At 40.6% G+C, this 20,592-nt stretch overlaps 2 protein-coding genes across 6 annotated transcripts in view; one reads left to right on the top strand and one right to left on the bottom strand.

The window, feature by feature from the left end:
• PITRM1 (pitrilysin metallopeptidase 1) overlaps positions 1 to 17,839 on the top strand; it is a 29,638-nt gene extending 11,799 nt beyond the window's left edge. For 2 of the 3 annotated variants that reach the window (XM_061997285.1, XM_061997286.1), the window contains exons 13-27: positions 588 to 722; positions 4,730 to 4,868; positions 5,943 to 6,059; positions 7,166 to 7,298; positions 7,949 to 8,069; positions 8,872 to 8,948; positions 9,252 to 9,417; positions 9,529 to 9,629; positions 10,580 to 10,700; positions 11,499 to 11,570; positions 12,868 to 12,980; positions 13,505 to 13,630; positions 14,842 to 14,987; positions 16,042 to 16,144; positions 16,717 to 17,839. In XM_061997285.1, coding sequence (XP_061853269.1) covers positions 588 to 722; positions 4,730 to 4,868; positions 5,943 to 6,059; positions 7,166 to 7,298; positions 7,949 to 8,069; positions 8,872 to 8,948; positions 9,252 to 9,417; positions 9,529 to 9,629; positions 10,580 to 10,700; positions 11,499 to 11,570; positions 12,868 to 12,980; positions 13,505 to 13,630; positions 14,842 to 14,987; positions 16,042 to 16,144; positions 16,717 to 16,810 — 1,764 coding nt within the window. In that variant the 3' untranslated portion in view covers positions 16,811 to 17,839. The remainder of the gene's footprint in view (positions 1 to 587; positions 723 to 4,729; positions 4,869 to 5,942; positions 6,060 to 7,165; positions 7,299 to 7,948; positions 8,070 to 8,871; positions 8,949 to 9,251; positions 9,418 to 9,528; positions 9,630 to 10,579; positions 10,701 to 11,498; positions 11,571 to 12,867; positions 12,981 to 13,504; positions 13,631 to 14,841; positions 14,988 to 16,041; positions 16,145 to 16,716) is intronic. The other variant, XR_009818819.1, reaches the window with a different exon arrangement.
• Positions 17,840 to 17,843: 4 nt separating this feature from the next.
• Positions 17,844 to 20,592, bottom strand: part of PFKP (phosphofructokinase, platelet) — a 42,752-nt gene continuing 40,003 nt past the window's right edge. For all 3 annotated transcript variants that reach the window (XM_061997287.1, XM_061997288.1, XM_061997290.1), the window contains 3 exons: positions 19,664 to 19,763; positions 18,924 to 19,029; positions 17,844 to 18,379 (listed from right to left, as the gene is read on the bottom strand). In XM_061997287.1, coding sequence (XP_061853271.1) covers positions 18,226 to 18,379; positions 18,924 to 19,029; positions 19,664 to 19,763 — 360 coding nt within the window. In that variant the 3' untranslated portion in view covers positions 17,844 to 18,225. The remainder of the gene's footprint in view (positions 18,380 to 18,923; positions 19,030 to 19,663; positions 19,764 to 20,592) is intronic.

The raw sequence follows: 20,592 nt of genomic DNA, 5'->3' as shown, positions 1-20,592 counted from the left end.
TGCCCTGTGGTATGTTTGGATAACTTTCAATAGCAACTTGAACAAACTTAATAGTCTCAAACCAGAGAATAAAACTAGAATAATCCTTCCAAAAGAATGCCCTGAAGGCATTTCTGGTTATGTAGTGTCTTCTTTCTCCTAAGTCTCTATCTGACTGATAGAATAAATGAGTAGACTGTAATATTTATTTACTACTTGACTGCCTGTTTTCTTTTTTCCTTCTTTCCTGAGCTGAAAAATTAGTTTATTTTAAATGGGAGAAAGAGTGTTACAATAGATGTTCTGAATACAGATATATACCTATGCAAAAAAATAGTAAGGAAGAAAAAAAAAAAATAGTGGTTTGGTATGATAAATACGAGAATCGAGAGAACAAGGGACAGATAATGATGGAATAGCCCTTTAATTTGAACACAGATTTTGGATATTTTTCTCCCTCTTCAAATATAATAGAACTACTCATTGCTATAGAACTACTCATCTGCTATTCAAATACAAATAATCAGGTCATTTTGGAAGGCAGATACTGTCAGTTACAAATAAGGAGATGGATTGTCCTGCTTACCTAATTGTTCTTTCCCATTCAGTACATAGCTTCCTGCTGGAATCAAGATGGGGATCCAGTGGAGCTCCTGAAGATTGCAGATAAAGTCTCTCGGTTCAGGCAGTGCCTTAAAGAAAACCCCACATTTCTTCAGGAAAAAGTTAAAATGTATTTTAAGGTAGGCAAACTTAGGGAAAAGTATTTTTGGTATTAATTTTTAAATATATTTTAAATAGAAAGCTATTTTATAATACAAGTTGGTTTTAGACATAGTTTTGAGTGAAGCATGTGAATTTTAAATGGTTAAAGTAAAATCTCTTCAAAAATAGAAAAAAATTGTCTGGTTGGACTTTGGGAAGTACCAACATCAGAACATTGCTAAAAAACTGATGTTTTACTCGATTGTGATGCCTATTGCTATAGAAGGGCACGTGGATGTTTCCAAATGAGCAACTCATCCGCACACAGAGACTTGAAAGTAGAAATGTAGCAGGAAGAAGGTATGTGTGCATGTTAATAGGTATAGTGCATACACTGCATGTATTACCTACGTAGATGCTATGTCCTGAGGTAAGTAGGTAAATGTATGACATCAGGTGTTTGGAGTTCAGGAGGGTGAGGCGGGGTGGGGGGAAATCAACGTTTTTGTTGGATTCCCGTAGTTGAGATTTACTGATGACTTTGTTCCAGCCATAAACCTTGGGAAAAAAAACAAGCAAGAACCACTTTTAAGTTTTGTACTTTTTTTTAGGGTTCTGTTTTGTTTTTGGGGGGTTGGCAGTTGTGTTTAATCCCTTGCCATATGGTGTGCCTGGTTTAGTGTTGACATTACTGCAGGATGCAGGTTAAATTTGGGGATCTCTTTTGTATTGTTAGTGTTTATGGTTTATTTAGATGGGATGTTGGTGAGTGTTGTTTATTTTGTGTCTCTGGCAGATGATCCTTTTGTGGAGACTTGAGGGACTGGTGTGTTGTGGGGTATGGTGTGGGTTTTGTTGTGGTGCTTGTTGAGATGATAATTGGAAGGTTTGTTGAGTATTACTGTTGATAGTAGAGGTATATTTTTGGTCTGATTGTATTTTGGTGATGTGACTATATTTTATTTATATGGAATGGAAGTTTGCTGGTGATGGAATGGGAGCTGTTGTTGATTGTTATGTTGAAGCTTGTATGAGGCTTATCTAGTGGGGCCATTGGGGCAGTTTAGGGGGATGGTGAGAGAAAGAAAGAAAAAAGGGGAAGGGGTAAAGGGGTCAGAGAATAGTTTAGTGTAGAACACCAGCCTTTGAGAGTTGGAGATAGGAGGTTTAATGAGGCCAAGTGCCAGGTCATGCACTTGGACCACAACAACCCCATGCAACATTACAGGCTTGGGGCAGAGTGGCTGGAAAGCTGTCCTGTGGAAAGAGGACCTGGGAGTGTTAATCCTGCCTGAATATGAGCCAGCAGTGTGCCCAGATGGCCAAGAAGGCCAATGGCATCCTGGCTTGTATTGGAAATAGTGTGACCAGCAAGGCTAGGGCAGTGGTTGTCCCCTTGTACTCAGTGCTGGTGAGGCTGCACCTTGAATACTGTGTCCAGTTCTGGGCCCCTCACTATAAGAAGGACATTGAGGTGTTGGAGTGTGTCCAGAGATGGGCGACGAAGCTGGTGAAGGGTCTGGAGAACAAGTCTCGAGGAGTGGCTGAGGAAGTTGGGGTTGTTTATCCTGGAGAAGGGGAGGCTGAGGAGAGATGTGATCACTTTCTACATCTACCTGAAAGGAGATTGTAGTGAGGTAGGGAATGGTCTCTTCCCCAGTACTGAATGACAGGTTAAGGAAATGACCTCAAGTTGTGCCAGGGGAGGTTTAGATTGGAGATTAGGAAGATTTTTTTTTTTACTGAGAAGGTTATTAGACACTGGCACAGGCTGCCCAGGGAGGTGGTGGAGTCCCTATCCTTAGAGATATTTAAAAGCTGTATAGATGAGGTGCTGAGGGACACGGTTTAGTGATGGGCTTGCCAATGTGCAGTTAGTGGTTGGACCATCCTGGTTGGATGATCTCAAAGGTCTTTTCTATCCAAAGCAATTCTGTGATTCAGTGATAGGGGATTAAGTCCTTCTTTTTCTGAAGCATCTTTGTGATGTTTGACAAAACTCTGAGAAAATGTGTAGTCTTCACTCTTTGGTTTACTAAACTAATGTTTGTTTGTTGTAAACTATTAGATTACTTTTAGTAGTTGAGTACTTCATTTTCTAGAGTCCCAGTACTGGGGAAGAGGGTTAGGAGAATAATGAAACACATGAGAGTAGTTGGCCAATAGTAATGAATGGATGTTCTACTGGTTGACTGCTTACTCACATCCAAATGAGGAGGCTGATGACCAGGATTGAGAATAGAAGTTGGGAGAGGGAGCAGAAAGCTGTTGTGAATTGTTTGGATTTATGAAGGAGGGAACTTAGCAGTAAGGTTAATTTGGAGACAGCCAGGGCCTGGACTCCTCATAGTTCATTGAAGACTGAGCATGGAATGGTATATGTAAATAGGAAGTATCATTCTGATTTGATGTGAGGGGATATAACTAGTTACATGTTCCTTAGTATTAGCATAGCAAGATGTATCTCTTTTTCCTTGGAAAGACTTTGGTTATAAATAAGGTTGTTCTGGTTCTCCTCATGTTCACTAAATTGCTGTCAAAATTTTGCTGTCAGTGCCAATTGTTTCCAGTTCTTTTTCTTATTTTCCTCTCCATACATTCTGGAGTTCTTGAAGAAATGGAAACAATGAAGGCATTATAACGTTGAATAGTTCTGAAGCCCCAAATTAGCCAATGCAAAAAGAAAAAAAACAGTGATAACAGTGCAAAAGTGGTTTTGGTTTGGGGGTGTTTTTAATGTTTGTTTTGTTGGTGGATTTTTGGTTTTGTTTGGGGATTTTTCCCAGTCAAGTTGTTGCAGTTGTTTAGAAGGGAGATCTGTTGTAGGTAACTGCCAGCCTGACTTAATAGTGAGTAAATGCTGGTTCTCGTATACTCAAAGACAGTGGCAACAACTGAAATCTGTTTTCTTAGAGGCATTATTAGTGTCTGGAAGTAATGCCTGAGAGCTGTTAAAATTTTGGCTTTTGTAGGGAAGAAATGCAGATGCAGTGTTTTTGAGAATGTGCTTTACTGTGCAGTCCTACTGAGGGGGCTAAGGCAAAAATTGGACTCAGTAGAAACTAATGAGAATAGTTCTCATTTGAACTATTCCTATGTCTTCTATCTGTCCTTATATCAGAGGATTATGCACTGTTGTACATTGTGCCTGAAGACTAATGAATCAGGAAGGCTAGGAACAAGACAGAGACTGCTGTTTATCCTGTCCATTTTATTATACCTTGTTAATTTTACATTTCCCTCTTCAACTGTGTAGTCAATCAGGTTTCCAAAGTCCTTCCCCAGAAGCACGACAGGGAGAAACTCATCAAGCAGAATCTGATTACGTTGTCCCAAATTATTGTCAGTGTCTGTCAGTGACAGATGTTGCTGTTTGGCTCCTGCTTTGAAATGGGCAAATTTTGAAGTTGCTGTCTTTTCATTAGCCTCCCATTATGATATGAAATGGAAGCTACTTGAGCAATTTTGTTATTAAAATTCCACAGCCTGGTTTAAAAAAAAAGAGAGATTCAACAGCAGTTGTGACACTTGTATGATGCATGGAGTTCTCTGGCAGCAAGGCTGGTGTAAAGCATTTCTGAGCAGGATAAGGCATGCACATTTTACGTCAGATGAGATCCCTGTGCCCTCAAGCTTGGGCAGGTTGGAAAAGGTGTTCAGTGAAACACTCCTGCATTTAACCAGATTCTCGATCTTAGAACATTCTCCAGATAAACTTGTGGCATGTTGCTCTATAGCATTATAGAGTTGCTTAACCTTGATTTAATCAAACTAATGAGTACCATGTGCTGTTGAGGGATTCTGACTCTACTAAAATTTCACAGAAGGTTGTTCATGCTTGTCTTTGTGGTAAGCTGCCTCTCTTCCCTGCCCTTGCAGCAAACTGTTCTGTGTGAAATGAAGACTTCAATACTTTTGATAATATACAAGCCAAAGGATGACAGACTGTTTATATTTACTGCTGATGAGGCCATAATTCAAGGCAAAACAGGAGAAAGTTGCCCTCAAAATTAATAATGCTCTGCTTTGGGTTATATTTCTGCAGGATAATCCACACAGATTGACTCTATCAATGAGTCCAGAGGAAGACTACCATGGTAAACAAGCAAAAATGGAAGTAGAAAAGCTGGGAAAAAAGGTCAATGCTCTTTCTGAAGAAGAAAAAACCCAAATCTTTGAAAAAGGTTAACATTCTTTTTCACATTTTTATTTGAATTACCACTTAAAAACGCAGCCAGTCTTTTCCTGGTATTCTGTAGAGTGTCTTAGATTCTCAGGTACTCTCCAGCATTTGATCCAATAGGGTTGGTTGTTTTTTTTCTTCAAAGTTTGTTTTTGTGTGTTATGGGGTTATGCAGTGAAGTGTTTACACTGCACTAGTGTAGTCCATTAGTTTTAACACTGGAGAATAGAACAGTCAACATCTCCAGTAGAGCAGAAGGAAGGATATTGTTTTAAAATACTGATCTACTTATTCTTTCCGATGTTAACTTGCACTAAGTGCAAGATTAATTACCTTGAAGCTGTTTATTTTGGAGCATGTGAGATCTGCTCCATACTCCTATGAAACATATTTTGTAATTCTACTTTGTATCTTTTTCTGCTTAAAAGGCTAATTGTAAATGTTGTGTTTGACTTATTCTGAACAATAACTTAAACTTGATAATCCTGGGCAGTAACTAATTTTGTGAAAACAGTATTCTAGTCACAGAAATCCTCCAGAAAAGTGATGTCACCCTTCTGAAGCTTTGGTACTAGAGAGAGGTAGGGGAGCAGAAAATCAGATGAGGCTTTCTACTTAGGAAGATAAATTGGAGATCAACTGGAATCTGAAAGGCTGAAGTGTAACATTAAATACAACAATTTTGCAGCATCAGTGTTCTGATGGGGCACATAAGTAGTGGGGAAAATGAGTTAGAAGGAAGCTTTTTACCTGCAAGGTCTGGGTTGCTGGTTGCAGGGTGGAGTGATTGGATGGGATGGCAGATGTCACTTCTTCAGGTTTTAAATTACATGTTACTGTAAATAGGATGTGAAGGAGGGATTGGAAAGAGAATTTAAAAATATGAGTGCTCTGTTTGCTTTTACAATGTGACAGTGTGCAGAATTTTTCAGTAAAACATCTGGAAGAATTATTGATAAAAAATTCTAAACTTCAAGCTCCTGTGTCTTTCTCATCTGCACCACCTCAGCAGGTTTTGGGAGGGCTTCCACCAGAGGCTGAAAATGACAAACTGATGTTCTGCTCTCCTTACTAGGTTTGGAATTAATTGCTCTTCAAAGCAAACCTCAGGATACCTCTTGTCTCCCAGCTCTAAAAGTGTCTGACATCGAGCCCAAAATCCCATTCACTGTGCTAGAGACAACGCTCACAGGTTGGTGCAGCCACTACTCCATCCTCAAGAGAGCAGCACTGTTGGGTTGTCACCTGGCTGCTTGTTGCTCTTTTTTGCTCTTTTTACAAAGAATATGTACTCACTGTTAGTTGTCCATAGTTGCCGTGCCTTTGCTCTAGTTCACCACCTCTACAGCACACAGTTTGCAGTGCATCTGCAGGTGTTTCTTGGCGTCGCCTCTGAGGGGCAGCATGGGGCTGTTCTCAGCCCGAAGCAGCCACTTCCCTCCTGATGGCGGCTCGATACGGTGTCCCTGTACCTCTACTCACCACCTACCCTGCCTTGCCCTCGCAGGAACCTCAGGGTGGCATGTTCCACTGCTCTTCAGCAACCTCTCTGATTTCCAAAGGCATACCCAGGATGCAGCACCACTGGCAGCTTGTGCATACAGCCTTACATACTGCTCACCCTCGCTACCCATTATTTAACAGAATAGTTCAGGAGCTATGGAGGGAAAAAATAATTGTCATTCTTCATAACCTCAATGCAGGATTCTCCCTGTTCGCCAGTGGCTGCCTCAGGGACTGATAGGAAACAAGGAATTGTAGATCTTAATCTTGTTACAATATTGTCAAAATTTTGCAGGTAATACTTACCTGCCAAAATTGCCAGCAAATATCAAGTAATGTGTAATTTTGATGCTAAAGTGACCTGGTTTTGTGAAAATGCAAACGTGTATGTTCTAGTGCTGTAGCTTAGAGAGAATGTACACTGCAGGAATCTGCTTTCCTCAACTTTGATTGAGATGATAAAGGCAAAAAATAAGGGAGAAGAACCTTTTCACTTGTTCAGAAACAAATTGCCATTCCTTTATTTAAGTGTTGCCTCTAAAAATGTGGGCTTTGGTAATGGAATTTTCTCTTCAGACTGGCCATTACTTTATCATGGACAACAAAACAGAAATAATAAAATCCTTTCATGGTTCAGTGCAATGTGCAAAGTTTTAAACAAGAAGTGGTTCTGAAGTGCCAACAGAAAATAACACTCCACAGGAAGATTTTGTAAGACAATGTTTTGCTTTTATGTGTTTGTAGTAGAAAACTGTTGGTTGTTCTTTGCTTTTTTGTTGTTTTTATTATCCCTAGCTGATGAAGTTCCTGTCCAGTACTGTGCTCAGCCAACCAATGGGGTGGTTTATTTCAGAGCTTTTTCCAGCTTGAACACGCTTCCCGAGGAGCTCAAACCATATGTGCCACTCTTCTGCAATGTCATTACCAAGTGAGAGATTTTCTTTCTTAGAAACTGCAGTTGAGCTTGCTGAAATAACACTGCTTTTAATAATTTCAGCATTTATTCTTATTATAGAAGAGAAATGCCAATAAGTCAGTGTCTTCCCCACAGAGCTGTTAACTCTTTTCCCCTTCTCCGTCAGCCTCTGCTTTGCCTTTTTCCCCAGCATCAACACAAGCATTCCCTGAGCAGATTGGAGAATTCATATAAATAAAAAATAGCCTAGCAGTTTTCACTTGAATAGATTTTTGGTTTAATTTCACCACGTGATCACAGAAACGCTGACCTCATCAGAGGGGAAAGAGTGGCACGGAGCAGGAGTGACCTAGACTGGAAGGAATTTATTCTCTTTATTGGTGGTAACAGCTTATGTGATAGTCTCAGTGTGTTTCCATATGGATGTTGGTAGCCAGCCTGTACATAAAGCACACTTTTTTATACATCATTTTGAATTAATAGGATGCTTTATTTGGAAAGCTTGGTGTTAATAAAGTGCAAAGTATTATGTTTGCTTGATAATGCCCCAGGTTTAGTTACTGAGTCGGTATTGGCCTAACCAGTCTACTCTGCAAATGCCATATGGATCCTAGTTTTGGCATACACTGGAAATGGAGATAAATCTCTCTTGTTTTTTGCAGGATGGGATGTGGAGCCCTTGATTACAGGGAACAAGCCCAGAAAATAGAACTAAAAACAGGTGGGATGTCTGTCAGCCCACATATCATTCCAGATGATTCACACCTGGATGTGTATGAGCAGGTATATTAATCATAAACTTTGAGATGTTACGCTTGTGGTAGCTGCTTTGTAGTTATGGGTCAGTCAGGGCTTCCAGGTAGAGGGTCAGTTAACATGCACTGAAAACTTAGTGCATAACTTTTTGTGTCTGATGTAAATTTGACAATTGCAGTAGCTCAGCATTTTTTCTTAAGGGGAGTGCTTGACCTGGTTATGCATTTTAAGACAGCGCTTCACTAGCATCTGTCACCATATTTTTGAGTACTGCAAAACATTGTGGAAACGGAGGGTAGAGGACAGAACAGTACAGTATTATACAGGGAGATTGCTGTTATCCTGTGTATTAATGTGCTTCAGAGATGTGGGATGTTTGCAGGGCATTCATTAGATCATTAGATCTTAGTTTTGGATGCAACAGGCCTAGCAGTATGTCTTAAGACTTTTTCAGGTTTTCTGGGGTCTGCTTCGATGGTCTGCTCCCTGTGGATCCTGGAGCTGAGTTAGGGAGACCACTTTGAAGAAACCTCTGTCACTATAACAGTTTTGTTTGTACTTCATGTGCCAAAAAAGAAATTGTGTTTCTGAGCTGCTACTTACTTGTTGAGAAGGAGGCATTCTTTTTGTGAGGAACAGTCACATTTCATGTCTGCTCTGATCTTAGTAGTGCTAAAGGCTGCATTAAAGTGGTTTTGTGATGTGTAGCATTAGGCTGGCATCATTGCATCATTCACATAAAAAGTTATTGTGCATTTCTTAGGCCATTGTTTTGGTTGTGTTGTGTGAAGGGGTTTTTTTTGTGTTTTGTTCTTATTTTTTCCTTCAGGGTGTGCTCTTTTCATCTCTGTGCTTGGATAGAAATCTGCCAGACATGATGCATTTGTGGAGTGAAATATTTAACAAGTACAGTACACTGGGTTTCATTTGTTTATGTTTTAATGTTTGCTTTGGGGTCCTCTTTTTTCCCCTCTTGCCCAACCATCTCCTCTTAGGGACTCTACTTTGGGATTTCTTGTTATAACTATATCTTTAGTTGCTCTCAGTTTCTAAACCTAAGTATATCATCCTTTGCATGACTGTGTAGTGGTTAAACAGAGAACCAACAGTTTGAAAGCTCTTTGTTGAACTCGGGATGGTGAGTGATTCGGTGTTAAATTCCATTGGTGTGCTTTCGCCTGAGATCTAGCTGCTTCTGTTCTTTTTCAGCCCCCGATTTGAGGAGGAGGAATATTTCAGAGTGCTGGTTAAGAAGACTGCCCAGGAGCTCTCCAATGGGATTCCAGACTGTGGGCATTTGTATGCCTCTGTTAGAGCCAGCAAAAACCTTACACCTTCTGGAGAACTGCAGGAACTGTTCAGTGGGATGGATCAGGTGAAAAGTTAATGGCACCCTTCAATGAGGCCAAAATCCTTGACTTTGGAATTAAAAGGCTCATTTTTGCTGATTCTATTGGCTTAATCTCTGACTTCCTTTCCCACACAGGTGAAGCTGATGAAGAGAATAGCAGAAATGTCTGACATTAAGCCAATACTCCGCAAACTGCCACGCATTAAGAAGTATTTGTTGAATAGTGACAACATCAGGTGAGTTCCAGATGAAAATAAAAGGGAGGTTTTGGTTGGAGAGGCCGTGGCCTCTGTGCCTTTCTCAGGGCACTTCAGGGTGTACTGGGCTTTTGTGAAACAGAAGTGCTATGGAAGAGCTACAAAAGCGTTGTTAGTTTAAATTCTTCTCCCTTTCAAAGTGGTAGCTGTGGCTTATTTTGTTCCATTTTTAACAGGTGTGAAAAAAGTACAGCAAAATTAATCTGCAACCGTTGTACTGCAGGTGTGTCAAGACCCTGTGGGATTTTGCAGAAATACTCAAATTCTGCCTTTTTTCCCCTCTTAAAGTTACCCCTTAGACAAATACTGTTGTGTTGTATTGTACCACTAGAATACAGTTTGTTTGGGATTTGTTTTCTCTTAAGGAAAACTATAATGTTTCTGAAGTCTTCTTTGTGCATATATATTACAGAAAGTAAGAGGGCACTTTAAGGTGTTTCGTGTCAGATGTGTTAGTTCAAAAAGAGATCCATTTGAAGTGACAGGGGTTACAAAGTACTGTTTTGTGAAGCTTGAAATGATCAACGAAATTATGGAAGTATCTGTATGATTGTGAACAATGGTAAGTCTGCCTGTAAAGAGAGAATCAGTTTCTTTGAAACACACATAGTCAGCAAAAACTGATGTAGTGCTGTCATGTGCACCAAAGTGATTTGACACCTACTGCAAGAGTTTAGGTTCAAAGGTGGTTTTGGGCAAGCAAAAGAAAAACTATTGGACTGTGACTTTTTTGGCGTTTTTTTGGCACAGCAAATGCTGGCTTATGATTATTTTGTGGTTTTTTTCCTTGTGATAATGATTATCGGTGACTACAGAACTAACATTCTGATGATTTAATAGAAAATGTTTAGGAAGACAAAGTGGTACAAATTATAAGGGACTGTCCAAAACCACAGAAACATACTTAACTTGAGATGTATTTTTAACAGATGTTCAGTGAATGCAGCACCTGAACAGATACCAGAAGCATCTAAAGAAGTAGAGACATTCATAAAGGGCATAGCTAGAAGTAAAAAAGAGAGAAAGCCTGTTCGTCCCCATGTGATTGAGGTAAGAAATGAATTCATTTGTGACAAGGGCATCAGATATAGTTGACTCAATCTTGTGTAAAGACCACTGTGCAATCAGGAGAAGATTGTATGTCCATACAAAGTTGTCTGAAGAAATTTGCAGGAGTCAGCTCTGTGATAAGCTGCTCTGTGTTTTGCCACAGAGTCTGTCTTCACCTCAACAAACCAGACGGTAGTAATCCCGTAGATCAGCTGTCAGGCCTTACCCTGAGGTTACTGCTGTAGCGTGGGATGCGGAAAAAGAGATTCTTCCTTTCTCTGTTGCATAAATCTGTAATTTCTTCTTTAGCTGAGCTTGAAATTTTGACCAAAAGAAAACAGGGCATGGCATGTTGTTCCTTAGTTGTGTAGGAATTTGTTTTGTTACCCGGGTGTTTGGGACATGGGGCACAAAATGTGCTTCATTCAGTAGAGTTGACAAAGGATCTGCTCTGTCAATATGCAGATCTGCCTTAAACTATGACAGGACCGGAATAAGCTCCCAGTTCCCCACCTATGAGGGAAGTGATAGTGTGAAACTGTCTGGGCCTCATTTAATGTCTGTCTTGGTATCAGTACCAAAGTTACTCTTCAGTACCAAATTATTCTTGAAAGGAAATTTATTTGGCAACTGCTTAGCAATTCAAACACAGAGTAGCAGTTGAGGAGTCTGCATACGTTTGTGAAGATACAGTCTGACAATATTTGCACAGAGGTTTAGTGGTAGGGGTCCCGTTTGTAGAACTGTTGATCTAAATTGATAAATCATCTTTTAATATGAGGGCTGGATTTCTTGTAGAAATCTTCAGAAGTCAAACCTGTGGGAAGTGAAGTGCTGACTGGTTTGCAGATCACAAGGAAACTAGTGAATGTAAGTACATTATTGGTTGGGGATACTGGTAGTACAGGGCTGTTACTGGTACTAATGGTTCATATTAAGCTGTTACAGATTCTTTGACTATTTAGAAGCACACTACTGAAACAGAATGTGCCTTTTAGTTCCACCCTCTCACCAGATTGTTTCCTTAAACTAGCTGTCAGACGACTTAATCCCTCTGTGTCATCTTTTTTGTTATCTTCCGTTTGACTCAGGAGATCCTTCAGCTAACTCCACATGCATGCAGGCAGGCAAATAGTGCTTGTGCTGTCTCTTTTAAGTGGTGCTTAACTTATTCTTAACCTGGTTTCTTTCAGATCAGGGTCTTGTGGTGTCACTCCCAGTTAGGAAGGAAAGAAAGGGACTAAGTTATTCTGACTGTGAATAACACCTGACAGAAAATTGTTGGTGAAAATTAAGTAAAAATGAAAATATGTGTTTGGGTACAGGGGAGTAAAAAGGCTTTACATACACTGAGCTCTCCTTTGAGAAGACAGCAAGAGCTCAGCCCACGGTTCTGCTTGCTGACCACTGATGTGTATGCTGCTGTGCTTGGCCCAGACAGCCAGAGTTGTGGGAGGGAACTGAGAAACAGGTCTCTGAAGTTTAGAAAGGCTTGCGAGTCATAAAAGCTACTGGAGATGCATAAGCTTCTACTTGCGCTTAAGTGAGCACACAGACAGGTGGTGTGTGTGTGAAAGAGGCAAAGCAGCGAGTGCTGCTGAGGCCTGGACATGTGAAGAGGACTCAGAATTTTGAAGTGGAGTTGAAAGGAGGAATTGAACTTGTTGCAGGGGATATTTGTGCAGAAATTCATATAGCTGCTGCTGTTTGTAAATAGTTTGCATTTTGGGGGACATCTCAGTTTCTGAATGTTTCCAATATCTGAAATTGAGTAGACAGATTGAAATGTAATGTGATGGCCATATACTTATGTGGACATAGAGGTAGGGGGTTGTGAACACTTGTTTCAAACTAAAGACATGTCAGGGGAAGCATACCAATCAAAACTCTTCCATAACAATACAAGATGTGCACAATGGGGAAGCTGGTTTGCAGGGACAGCTGATAGACAATGTCCACCTCCTTCAGTTTTCCAATGCAGTCATATGTATTGAGTTGCTAATATGGGCACAAGCAAAACATGACCGGTCACAGCATAGGTCAAGTGACAGCTTTAGCATTTGTGTGTCTGTGTGTTGCAGAATGTCATAGTTCTCAAAAAGACCAGAGTTCTGAAATGGATTGTCTCATCTGTGCTAACTGTGGCAATAATGTGTTTTTCTCTTAGGATCCTACTTTCAAACCGTGCCCGATGAAGACCCATTTTGTACTTCCCTTCCCAGTGAACTATGTTGGGGAGTGCATTCGAACAGTTCCCTACACAGCTGCAGACTATGCAAGGTGGGAAGCAGAACCAGCAGGAAAGTCCTAGATGTGTTGCACAGCACAAACCAAAATGGAAAGTGTTAGGCTGACCACAGAAAATGACAGAAGGTGCTTTGTGGTGCGTTTGCCACAGGATCTTTGCAGAGCAGCCTTTGCATGGCTAGGCCCAGAAATGCCCTGGCTTAGTAAAAGCTGAGATTAAGTAACGAGGGGCTGTTATCCCCTGACCTCTGTATAAACGGCCCTGCCTACTTACATGTGCCCGAGTTGACAATCCTGTTGCACGTAACAAAGTTTGGGAGGCTGTTCTTGTATTTTATTAAATGGAAATAGTCAAGAAATTTTCTAAAGCAGTGCCACTCTTACACTGATGGCACATTATAAAGCTATTATTAAATACTGAGTGGTGTTACTGTTGCTGATGTGTACAAGCAGCAGTGCATTGTGAATGGGGATCTTTGAGAACTTCATAGAGGAAGCTGAGAGTATCAGTGTTGTCCAATGTAACTTCTTTGCTGTTGATCTTTCTCTCATTACAGCCTACGAGTTCTTGCACGGTTGATGACAGCTAAATTCCTACATAGAGAAATCAGAGAGAAAGGAGGGGCTTATGGTGGAGGTGCTAAGCTTGGTTACAATGGCATATTCACTTTCTACTCCTACAGGTAATGGGGGATTCATTCTTTCCTGTTCACGTCTGAGGGGACCACTGATGGCACTTGCCTGTGTCTTACTTTTGACTTAGTTGTAGCTCTAAAAGTGAAATAAACCGAACAAAATAACAAGCAATTCAATGCTGAGAAGATTAATTGCTTAAGGTATACAATAACCCCCTCCTTGCTTACTGTGGTTTCTGTCCTTGGGAAAGCCTCATTTATCTATGCTGGTGGCAACTGTTGTTGTACTTAGGTGTTTGTCTCGCTACCAAGTTTACATAAAACTGACTTTCACTTGGTTCTTCCTGGGTTGAGGAGGCCTTAAAAAAGGGAGTTTAAGACTACTGTGAATATGAGACCAGGAAGTGGAATGATGTTGTTCCCTCAGGGTCTGGAGTTTGAAAACGTGCAGCTTCCTTTGGTGACTGGCTGGAGTCATCAAAGACTCAGCAGAAAGAATTGCTGGGGATGAGCTAGAACTGCTTTCTCTTTTTCTTTTCCTCTTTTTTTCCAGTCCAGTTGTCTTGCTTTGGTCTTACCAAAGCACTTTCAGGTGAAATTTGCACTGGAGGTATTAAGGACAAGCTGTAATCCTCACTAGAAATGTTCTATGGCTAAAATTCTGGTTTAAATTGCTTTCCTAGACCAAAGGCAGCCTGGCACAGTACTTAGAATTCCTACCTAAAATTTGAGCAGCCTTCCCTCTCTATGAGACTGCAGCATGGTAGGACTTGTCCTGGCTAGTATTTCAGCAGTTGTTAACCTGTTGCACCTGTTTTGCAGAAAGCAAAGACAGGTGTAGCAGGAAAAACAACTTAGAGAAGATATGGCGTGTCATAAATAGTGCTGTTGTTGGTGTTAATGGTGTTAATGGCAGTTATGCTCACCGAGGTGTTGCAGCAAATGGGGAGTGCATTGTAAACAGTGCTGCTTTACCATCTGCTTTAGTACCAGCTCCCTGCACACTGTCTTGGAAATATGTTTAGGTAACTGAACTTAGGTATCTGAAATTCAAAATATGCCTGCCATATAACACTTAGTTCTTCAAAAAAAAAACCAAACCCACTCTTTGTACACAGAAAGGAAGTTTCTGGGTTGGTTTAATCCCCGTGTGTGTATGTTTGTGCGATGTAAACTATGAATGAAATGAGAACAGGGCGATTCTAGAGTTTTTCATTTTGTAAGACTGAAGCAATTAATTAACTTTTTTTTCTTCTAAGAGACCCAAATTCATTAGCCACCTTGAAGACATTTGAAAAGGCAGTGGAATGGGCCAAATCTGGAGAATTCACACAACAAGATATCGATGAAGCTAAGCTGGCAGTATTTGGAGCTGTAGATGCACCCATAGCTCCTTCAGATAAAGGTATAGTCTCAGCAGCCTCCCAGCACCGACAGTTTATATTAAGTTTAAAGGGAAGAAAATAGTTTGCCAAACTGTATCATATGATAAACTTTTCACTTGGCAGCTGTAAGACAATTGCAGTTTCAGGAAGCAGTCCATCCCTGTCACTGCCTTGCAGGAATACCATGGGCATTCAGGCTCTGCTAAAGTTCTTGTATTTATGCTGCTCCTTGATGTCAGGTGATACACCAAGGAGATGGAGGTGGACTAAAGAAACAACTGTAGGCTTGGAAAGGGCATTAAATGCAAGCAACTAAAAAGGAATTTTGGTCTTCTGATTAAAAAAAAAAAAAGCTGAAGGATTATTTTCCTGAGACAAGGATGCATGCTTTGTCTCTAACCTTTTGTGCATACTTATTTGGAGGAAGTTAGAGCATAAAAGTCTGTCTGCTGTGCTGGAGGGTGTTATCTTCTGTACATATCTGCATACTTGTGATGGTTTGGTAGTATCTTCACATCTTTTGAGTTGGCTCACATGTTCCTTTGCTGTCCTTGCTTTTCCCTTCCTCCCCCATTCTTGTCTTAATTTCAATCCAAAACTTGCTGAGTTAGTGAATGATGGTATCTGTGAGTGGTGATTTAAATTTCCATAGTGGAACATGCGTCTTGAAAGTGCCATGGCAACGTAGTGATGAAATGCTGAACACCGTGTGGTGGGCCTGGGTGCTGTTGCAGAGACAAGCACCTGTCCCCTCACACTGCTCAGAGTTTGATCAGGGGGCAGTTTTGCTAAAATGTTGTTAGAAGTACTGAGACTCGAGAATGAATCATGTTTAGATTTTCTGGACCACCGTTACATCCTAAATCACTTGCCACAATAGCATGAGTCTTTTTTTTCCCCCTTACTCTGTTCTAACCTTTGATGGTTGATTCCCAGTTTGATACTGTCTCAGAACAAGCAGTCTCTGTCCTTACCTACCAACCTGTCCCTGTCTTACTGGCACTCATTTGGTGCACTGGCATCTCAGTGACAACTCTGCAATCTCGGGGTTTGTGTGTTTTTTTTCCTTCCTAGGAATGGATCATTTCTTATATGGGATTTCAGATGAAAGGAAGCAGTCCCACAGAGAACAACTTTTTGCTGTCAACAGTGCTAACTTGGTTGATGTATCAAACAAGTAAGTCAATTTAGGAAAACGTCTACTGGAAAAGTAGAACAAAAACCTAATTTGAAGAAGAAAAGAGTTTGTGAAAGATGTCAGCAAAAAGTTCTTGGACTTCCTTTCTTGGCCTTTTGTGCTACTTTTACCATTTTTTTTGTAACCTAGAAAGAGGGATGTTAATTATATTCTGCTTAGTACATTTTAGCAGATGACACTCCCTCCTACATTGAGTTTGTGGGAGATTTGTTTTACTTTTGAGAGAGTACACTCAGACATCCAGCTTCTGGCTGTATGAGCTGTTTCTTCTCAACTGTTATACTACTGCAGATTTCTGAATTCCACTTTGGACTTGTGTCCTCCATAGAGGAATTCTTGAGCTTCAGGAGAAGGCTGGTCAGGTCTGTGCCTTAGGGCACTGCTCTAGTGTGATGACAGGGGAGAGAACACTTAAGTCCAGAAGGTGCTGTAAATGCAAAGGAGGGGCACAGATCAAAGCACACTTCTGCCAGAGCTCGAAAGGCTTTGAACTTGCATAGCAGTTACGGGTAATGGAATGCAGCAGTTTCTAATTGGCTTCTTTCTTGCAGGTATCTTGCTGCTGGGAAGAGCACTCGTGGTCAAGCTGTACTGGGCCCAGAAAACACAGATATCACCAAAGATCCCTCTTGGGTGAAACGATGAGTTGCTGCTGAACATCCAAGCTAATACAAAATAGGCCAAGCTGTGTGACTATGTAATTAGGAGGTTTTAATAACTTTTAACAGTGCTATGGTCCAACTTAAATGCTCGTTGCTGCTTTTAAGAGTATCTGACAAACCAGTTAAAAGCTGTCCTTTTTGAAATAATGATGTGAAAAGTTTGAAAAGTTTTCCATACCCTACAGTATTTGAGAGCAGGAATTACATGCTCAGGATGGCATGACCATTTTACAGAAGACTCACTCCTACAACCACATCTGAATACTATATAAATTAAATATTTTTGTATATGTAAAATTCTAGAGTTTTAAATGGTGTTTGTTTAAAATTGTGTCTGCTGTTGGAAATATAAAGAACTATGTGTCTCTCCTAGTGACAGATTTCATTTTTTGGTGTGGTAACTTCAGCTTCCTTGCATAAGCCATCTCCAGGCACAGGAGCTGTGTGACAGACAGTACACTCTACATGGCATCAAGACAGGTTTGTAGTGGATTGCAGTGCCAAGGGCAAGTCACTAATAAAGCCCTGTGCAGTATAGTTTAAAGTTCAAGTTCAAATTATCTTGCCAACTGGGGGAGGAGCCATGGCTCTGTCTCATAACTTTTTCTCCAGGCCTAGTTACCAGGTAAGCTGGCCTGAGAAAACACTTTTGGTGGTGTTGGCCTAATTTAAAAAATTAGCCTGACCATTTTTATTGTTACAGGTTTTGTATTCCTTAGGTCTTGGAACAGCTGAGAAAGAAAACAGGAAGCAAGAACCAGATCTCAAGCTGTTAAACTTGGTTTGTTGGGTTTGTTTTTCCCTGAAACGTACTTTTATCATCCCTGTAAGAAGCAGAAAGGATTTCAAGTTCCCCACAAACCAGCTTCCCCTGCTGTGACTACTTCCTGCAGGGTTATGACAGGAAAAGGGCACTTGCTTTGTCCCTTCAAGGGAGCTTGTAGAGAATCCTCTATGAGACATCATGCCCTCCATTGATTAAAAGCAGGTGAATAAAATTTCTGACAAGTCATTCATGATGTTTGCAACAGAATTTTATTTCACTTCAGATACATTAAGCACATCCTGGAACTCAACACAAAGCTAGCCATCTACACTTACATTTTGGGTGTAAGTACTCGGAAACATAGTGCAGTAGATGAGTAACTTACAGAGTGCATAGAACGGTGTCGCACTTACTGTTAAAGGGCACTATCAAGTAAATGGTGCTTATCCATGAGCTGCTTGGGGTTGGTTTAAACATAACACATACAGGACAAATCTGTGTGACATCTGAATGTCTTGTTTCACATAAAGTGCTGGTACAATAATTTAAATGTTACAAAACAAAGCTGTAACGATTCTAAAGCATTGTTACTCACAATGTGCATCTATCACAAGAATCTAAAGGTGGTGTGTTCAGATGGCTCCGGTTTCCGCCTCCTTGGGGCTGTGCATGGCCACATGCTCCAGCTGACCTGAATCTGAAACATCGTAGCTTGTCTTGTACTTGGCCAGGATTTTCATCAGTGGGCGCAGCTTCAGCCACCATTGCTCCTTGGGAATCCTGTGTCTGTGGAAGGAGGGTAGAGGGAAAAAAAGATAAGGGGATTGACTTTGTGCACTTCTGGAAACACCAACAGAATGGCCCTCCTTAGAAGTAGGGTCAGAGCGAGATAGTTGTGGTGAGATGTAAACACTGACCTAAACTGCGTGGAAATAAGGCCAGAATACAGAAGGAATGAATACTTTTACCAAAGATGTTCTTCATAGATAAGAATAATATTAAATTTGGCACAAAATGCTGCGCCACTAAACTGTATATGTAAGGTAATTAATTAAAGACATTTCTGAGAAAGTTATTTAAAAAGAAAAAGTGGGGTCCCAGAGTGCATAATGAGACATCTTGGGAGGATGAAGAGAAAGCATGAAGAATGGTGGTAGAGAAGACAAGTGAATAAGCACAGTGAGTCAAGGGGTGAAGGTACACCAAAGGCAAAAGTGGAGTAAAAGGTTGGCAAGGGCTGCATGTGAGCACCAAGGAGAAGCTGTCAGTGTAAGGTGGTGAAGAGAGGGGCTGTGTGGAGCTGGTGAAAATATCAGCAGCAAATACATACACAAAGTCTGTTTCAGTCTTGAGCTCAGCCACAGGCTGGAAGACGAGGTTGCGTCTTCGCATGCCCAGCAGACACACGGAGTCATCTGTATTGGCAAATACTTTTCCTAAAAAGAATGAAAAAAATTAGGATCCTTCTCACATTTTTAAGGGCAAATAATACCCTTTGTCTGTAATTAAACTGAACAGGAAGCTTATGGTAGCTTAATTCCAGTTACTGAATATTTAATGTGATGGTAAAACATCAATTAGTACTTTAATAGGGTTAGGAAATCTTCACTTTTTAAATCCAGCTTTGGTGATTAGCAATGAAAATTAAGAAACAAAGAAACTTAATTTTAACATCCAGATTTAAATTAGATTTTAGTAAACAGTGCTTTACAAAAATTCCCAAAGAAGACATATTACCTTCTTCTGTCTCCCATGTAGCCACCATGAAACAAAAAGGAAGAACAGATAGATGTAACTATATAACCATCAATTCCTTCATGCATGAATAACTGCAAGCACACTAGCATATTTTTAAAGAAAGATAATTCAGACAGCTGTTTTCTTATTGACCTCGCTTGAGGGGAAATCTTACAGCAAGAAGCACTGCAAGACACTATCAAATAATAAAAACGCAAGCAAGAGGGAAAGAAGCACGTTGACTAATATACATTGGCATATTTGCATCATAGTCTTACACACAGACAGTTTGCCCAAGCCAATAACAAGAGCCAGCACCAAGTATTTCTGCACCTTTGCGGTAGGTTTCTTTCAGCTTTTTGGAGATCCACTGCATAGCTTTTGCAGAGATTTTTGTCCCAAAGTTTCTATCAAATGGTGATGGTGCACCACCCTGTGTGAAAATTAAAGTGTGGGTTAGTTAAGTTATTGAAACAGTATTTTGTGCCTTTTCATTTTATCAGTCATCTCTGTTAAGGACCTGCTCTACCCTTTACTTCCATTTCCCCCCACCCACTTAGAAATAAACAAACCAAATTCCCCACCACACAAATCAAGCTATACCATTTCTAATTTCTGTTAAGCACCTGTAGATTTCTTGTTGGTTCAATAACACTTTTCCTTTAGCTAAATGAAAGGCACTGCTTCCCGTTCTTGCACTTCCCTCAGTGTTGCTCCTTAAACACTGCCTAGCTCTCACCCTGCCACAGGGCAACTTGGATGCAGCATCAGATATGCCAGGAAGCTGCTGAAGAAGGGTTGTCTGAAGGAACCTCCAACACCCAAGTGCTGTGAGCCAGAAAGTCTGGGAAGCACCACTCTCTGGTGCAGGTAGGAGGAGGAAGACCATAAGGCATAGCACTAAGGGTGAAAAAATGGCCTTAGGGCTTCCTACACTAGTAGTAACTCGGGGTTTTTTTTTCAGCTGCTTTCATTCCAAGTATTAGCAGACTTTATATAGTTCTGGGAGCAAAAGTGGTGCTTCAGGTTTTGTTTTCTTTTGCTTTGACATTTGGGTCCGTCCCCCCCCCCCCATATTATGTAAATCTTGACTCTTTTTTTGTCCATTTTCAGTGCAGCAGATGGAACTGAGATCATATGTGAAGGAGTTCCAAATAGTTCCTAACAGATCGTTTGACTCATGCTGGTCTTGACCTTCAAAATAAACTTGTCACTTTCTGTGTAAAATTTAGCAAACCTCAGCATTGAATAACCAAAAAATA

Source organism: Colius striatus, chromosome 5 (assembly GCF_028858725.1).
Source record: "Colius striatus isolate bColStr4 chromosome 5, bColStr4.1.hap1, whole genome shotgun sequence".
Lineage (NCBI taxonomy): Eukaryota > Metazoa > Chordata > Aves > Coliiformes > Coliidae > Colius > Colius striatus.
Note: the sequence above shows the minus strand (reverse complement) of the source record. Positions and strands in the feature narration are given on the sequence as shown.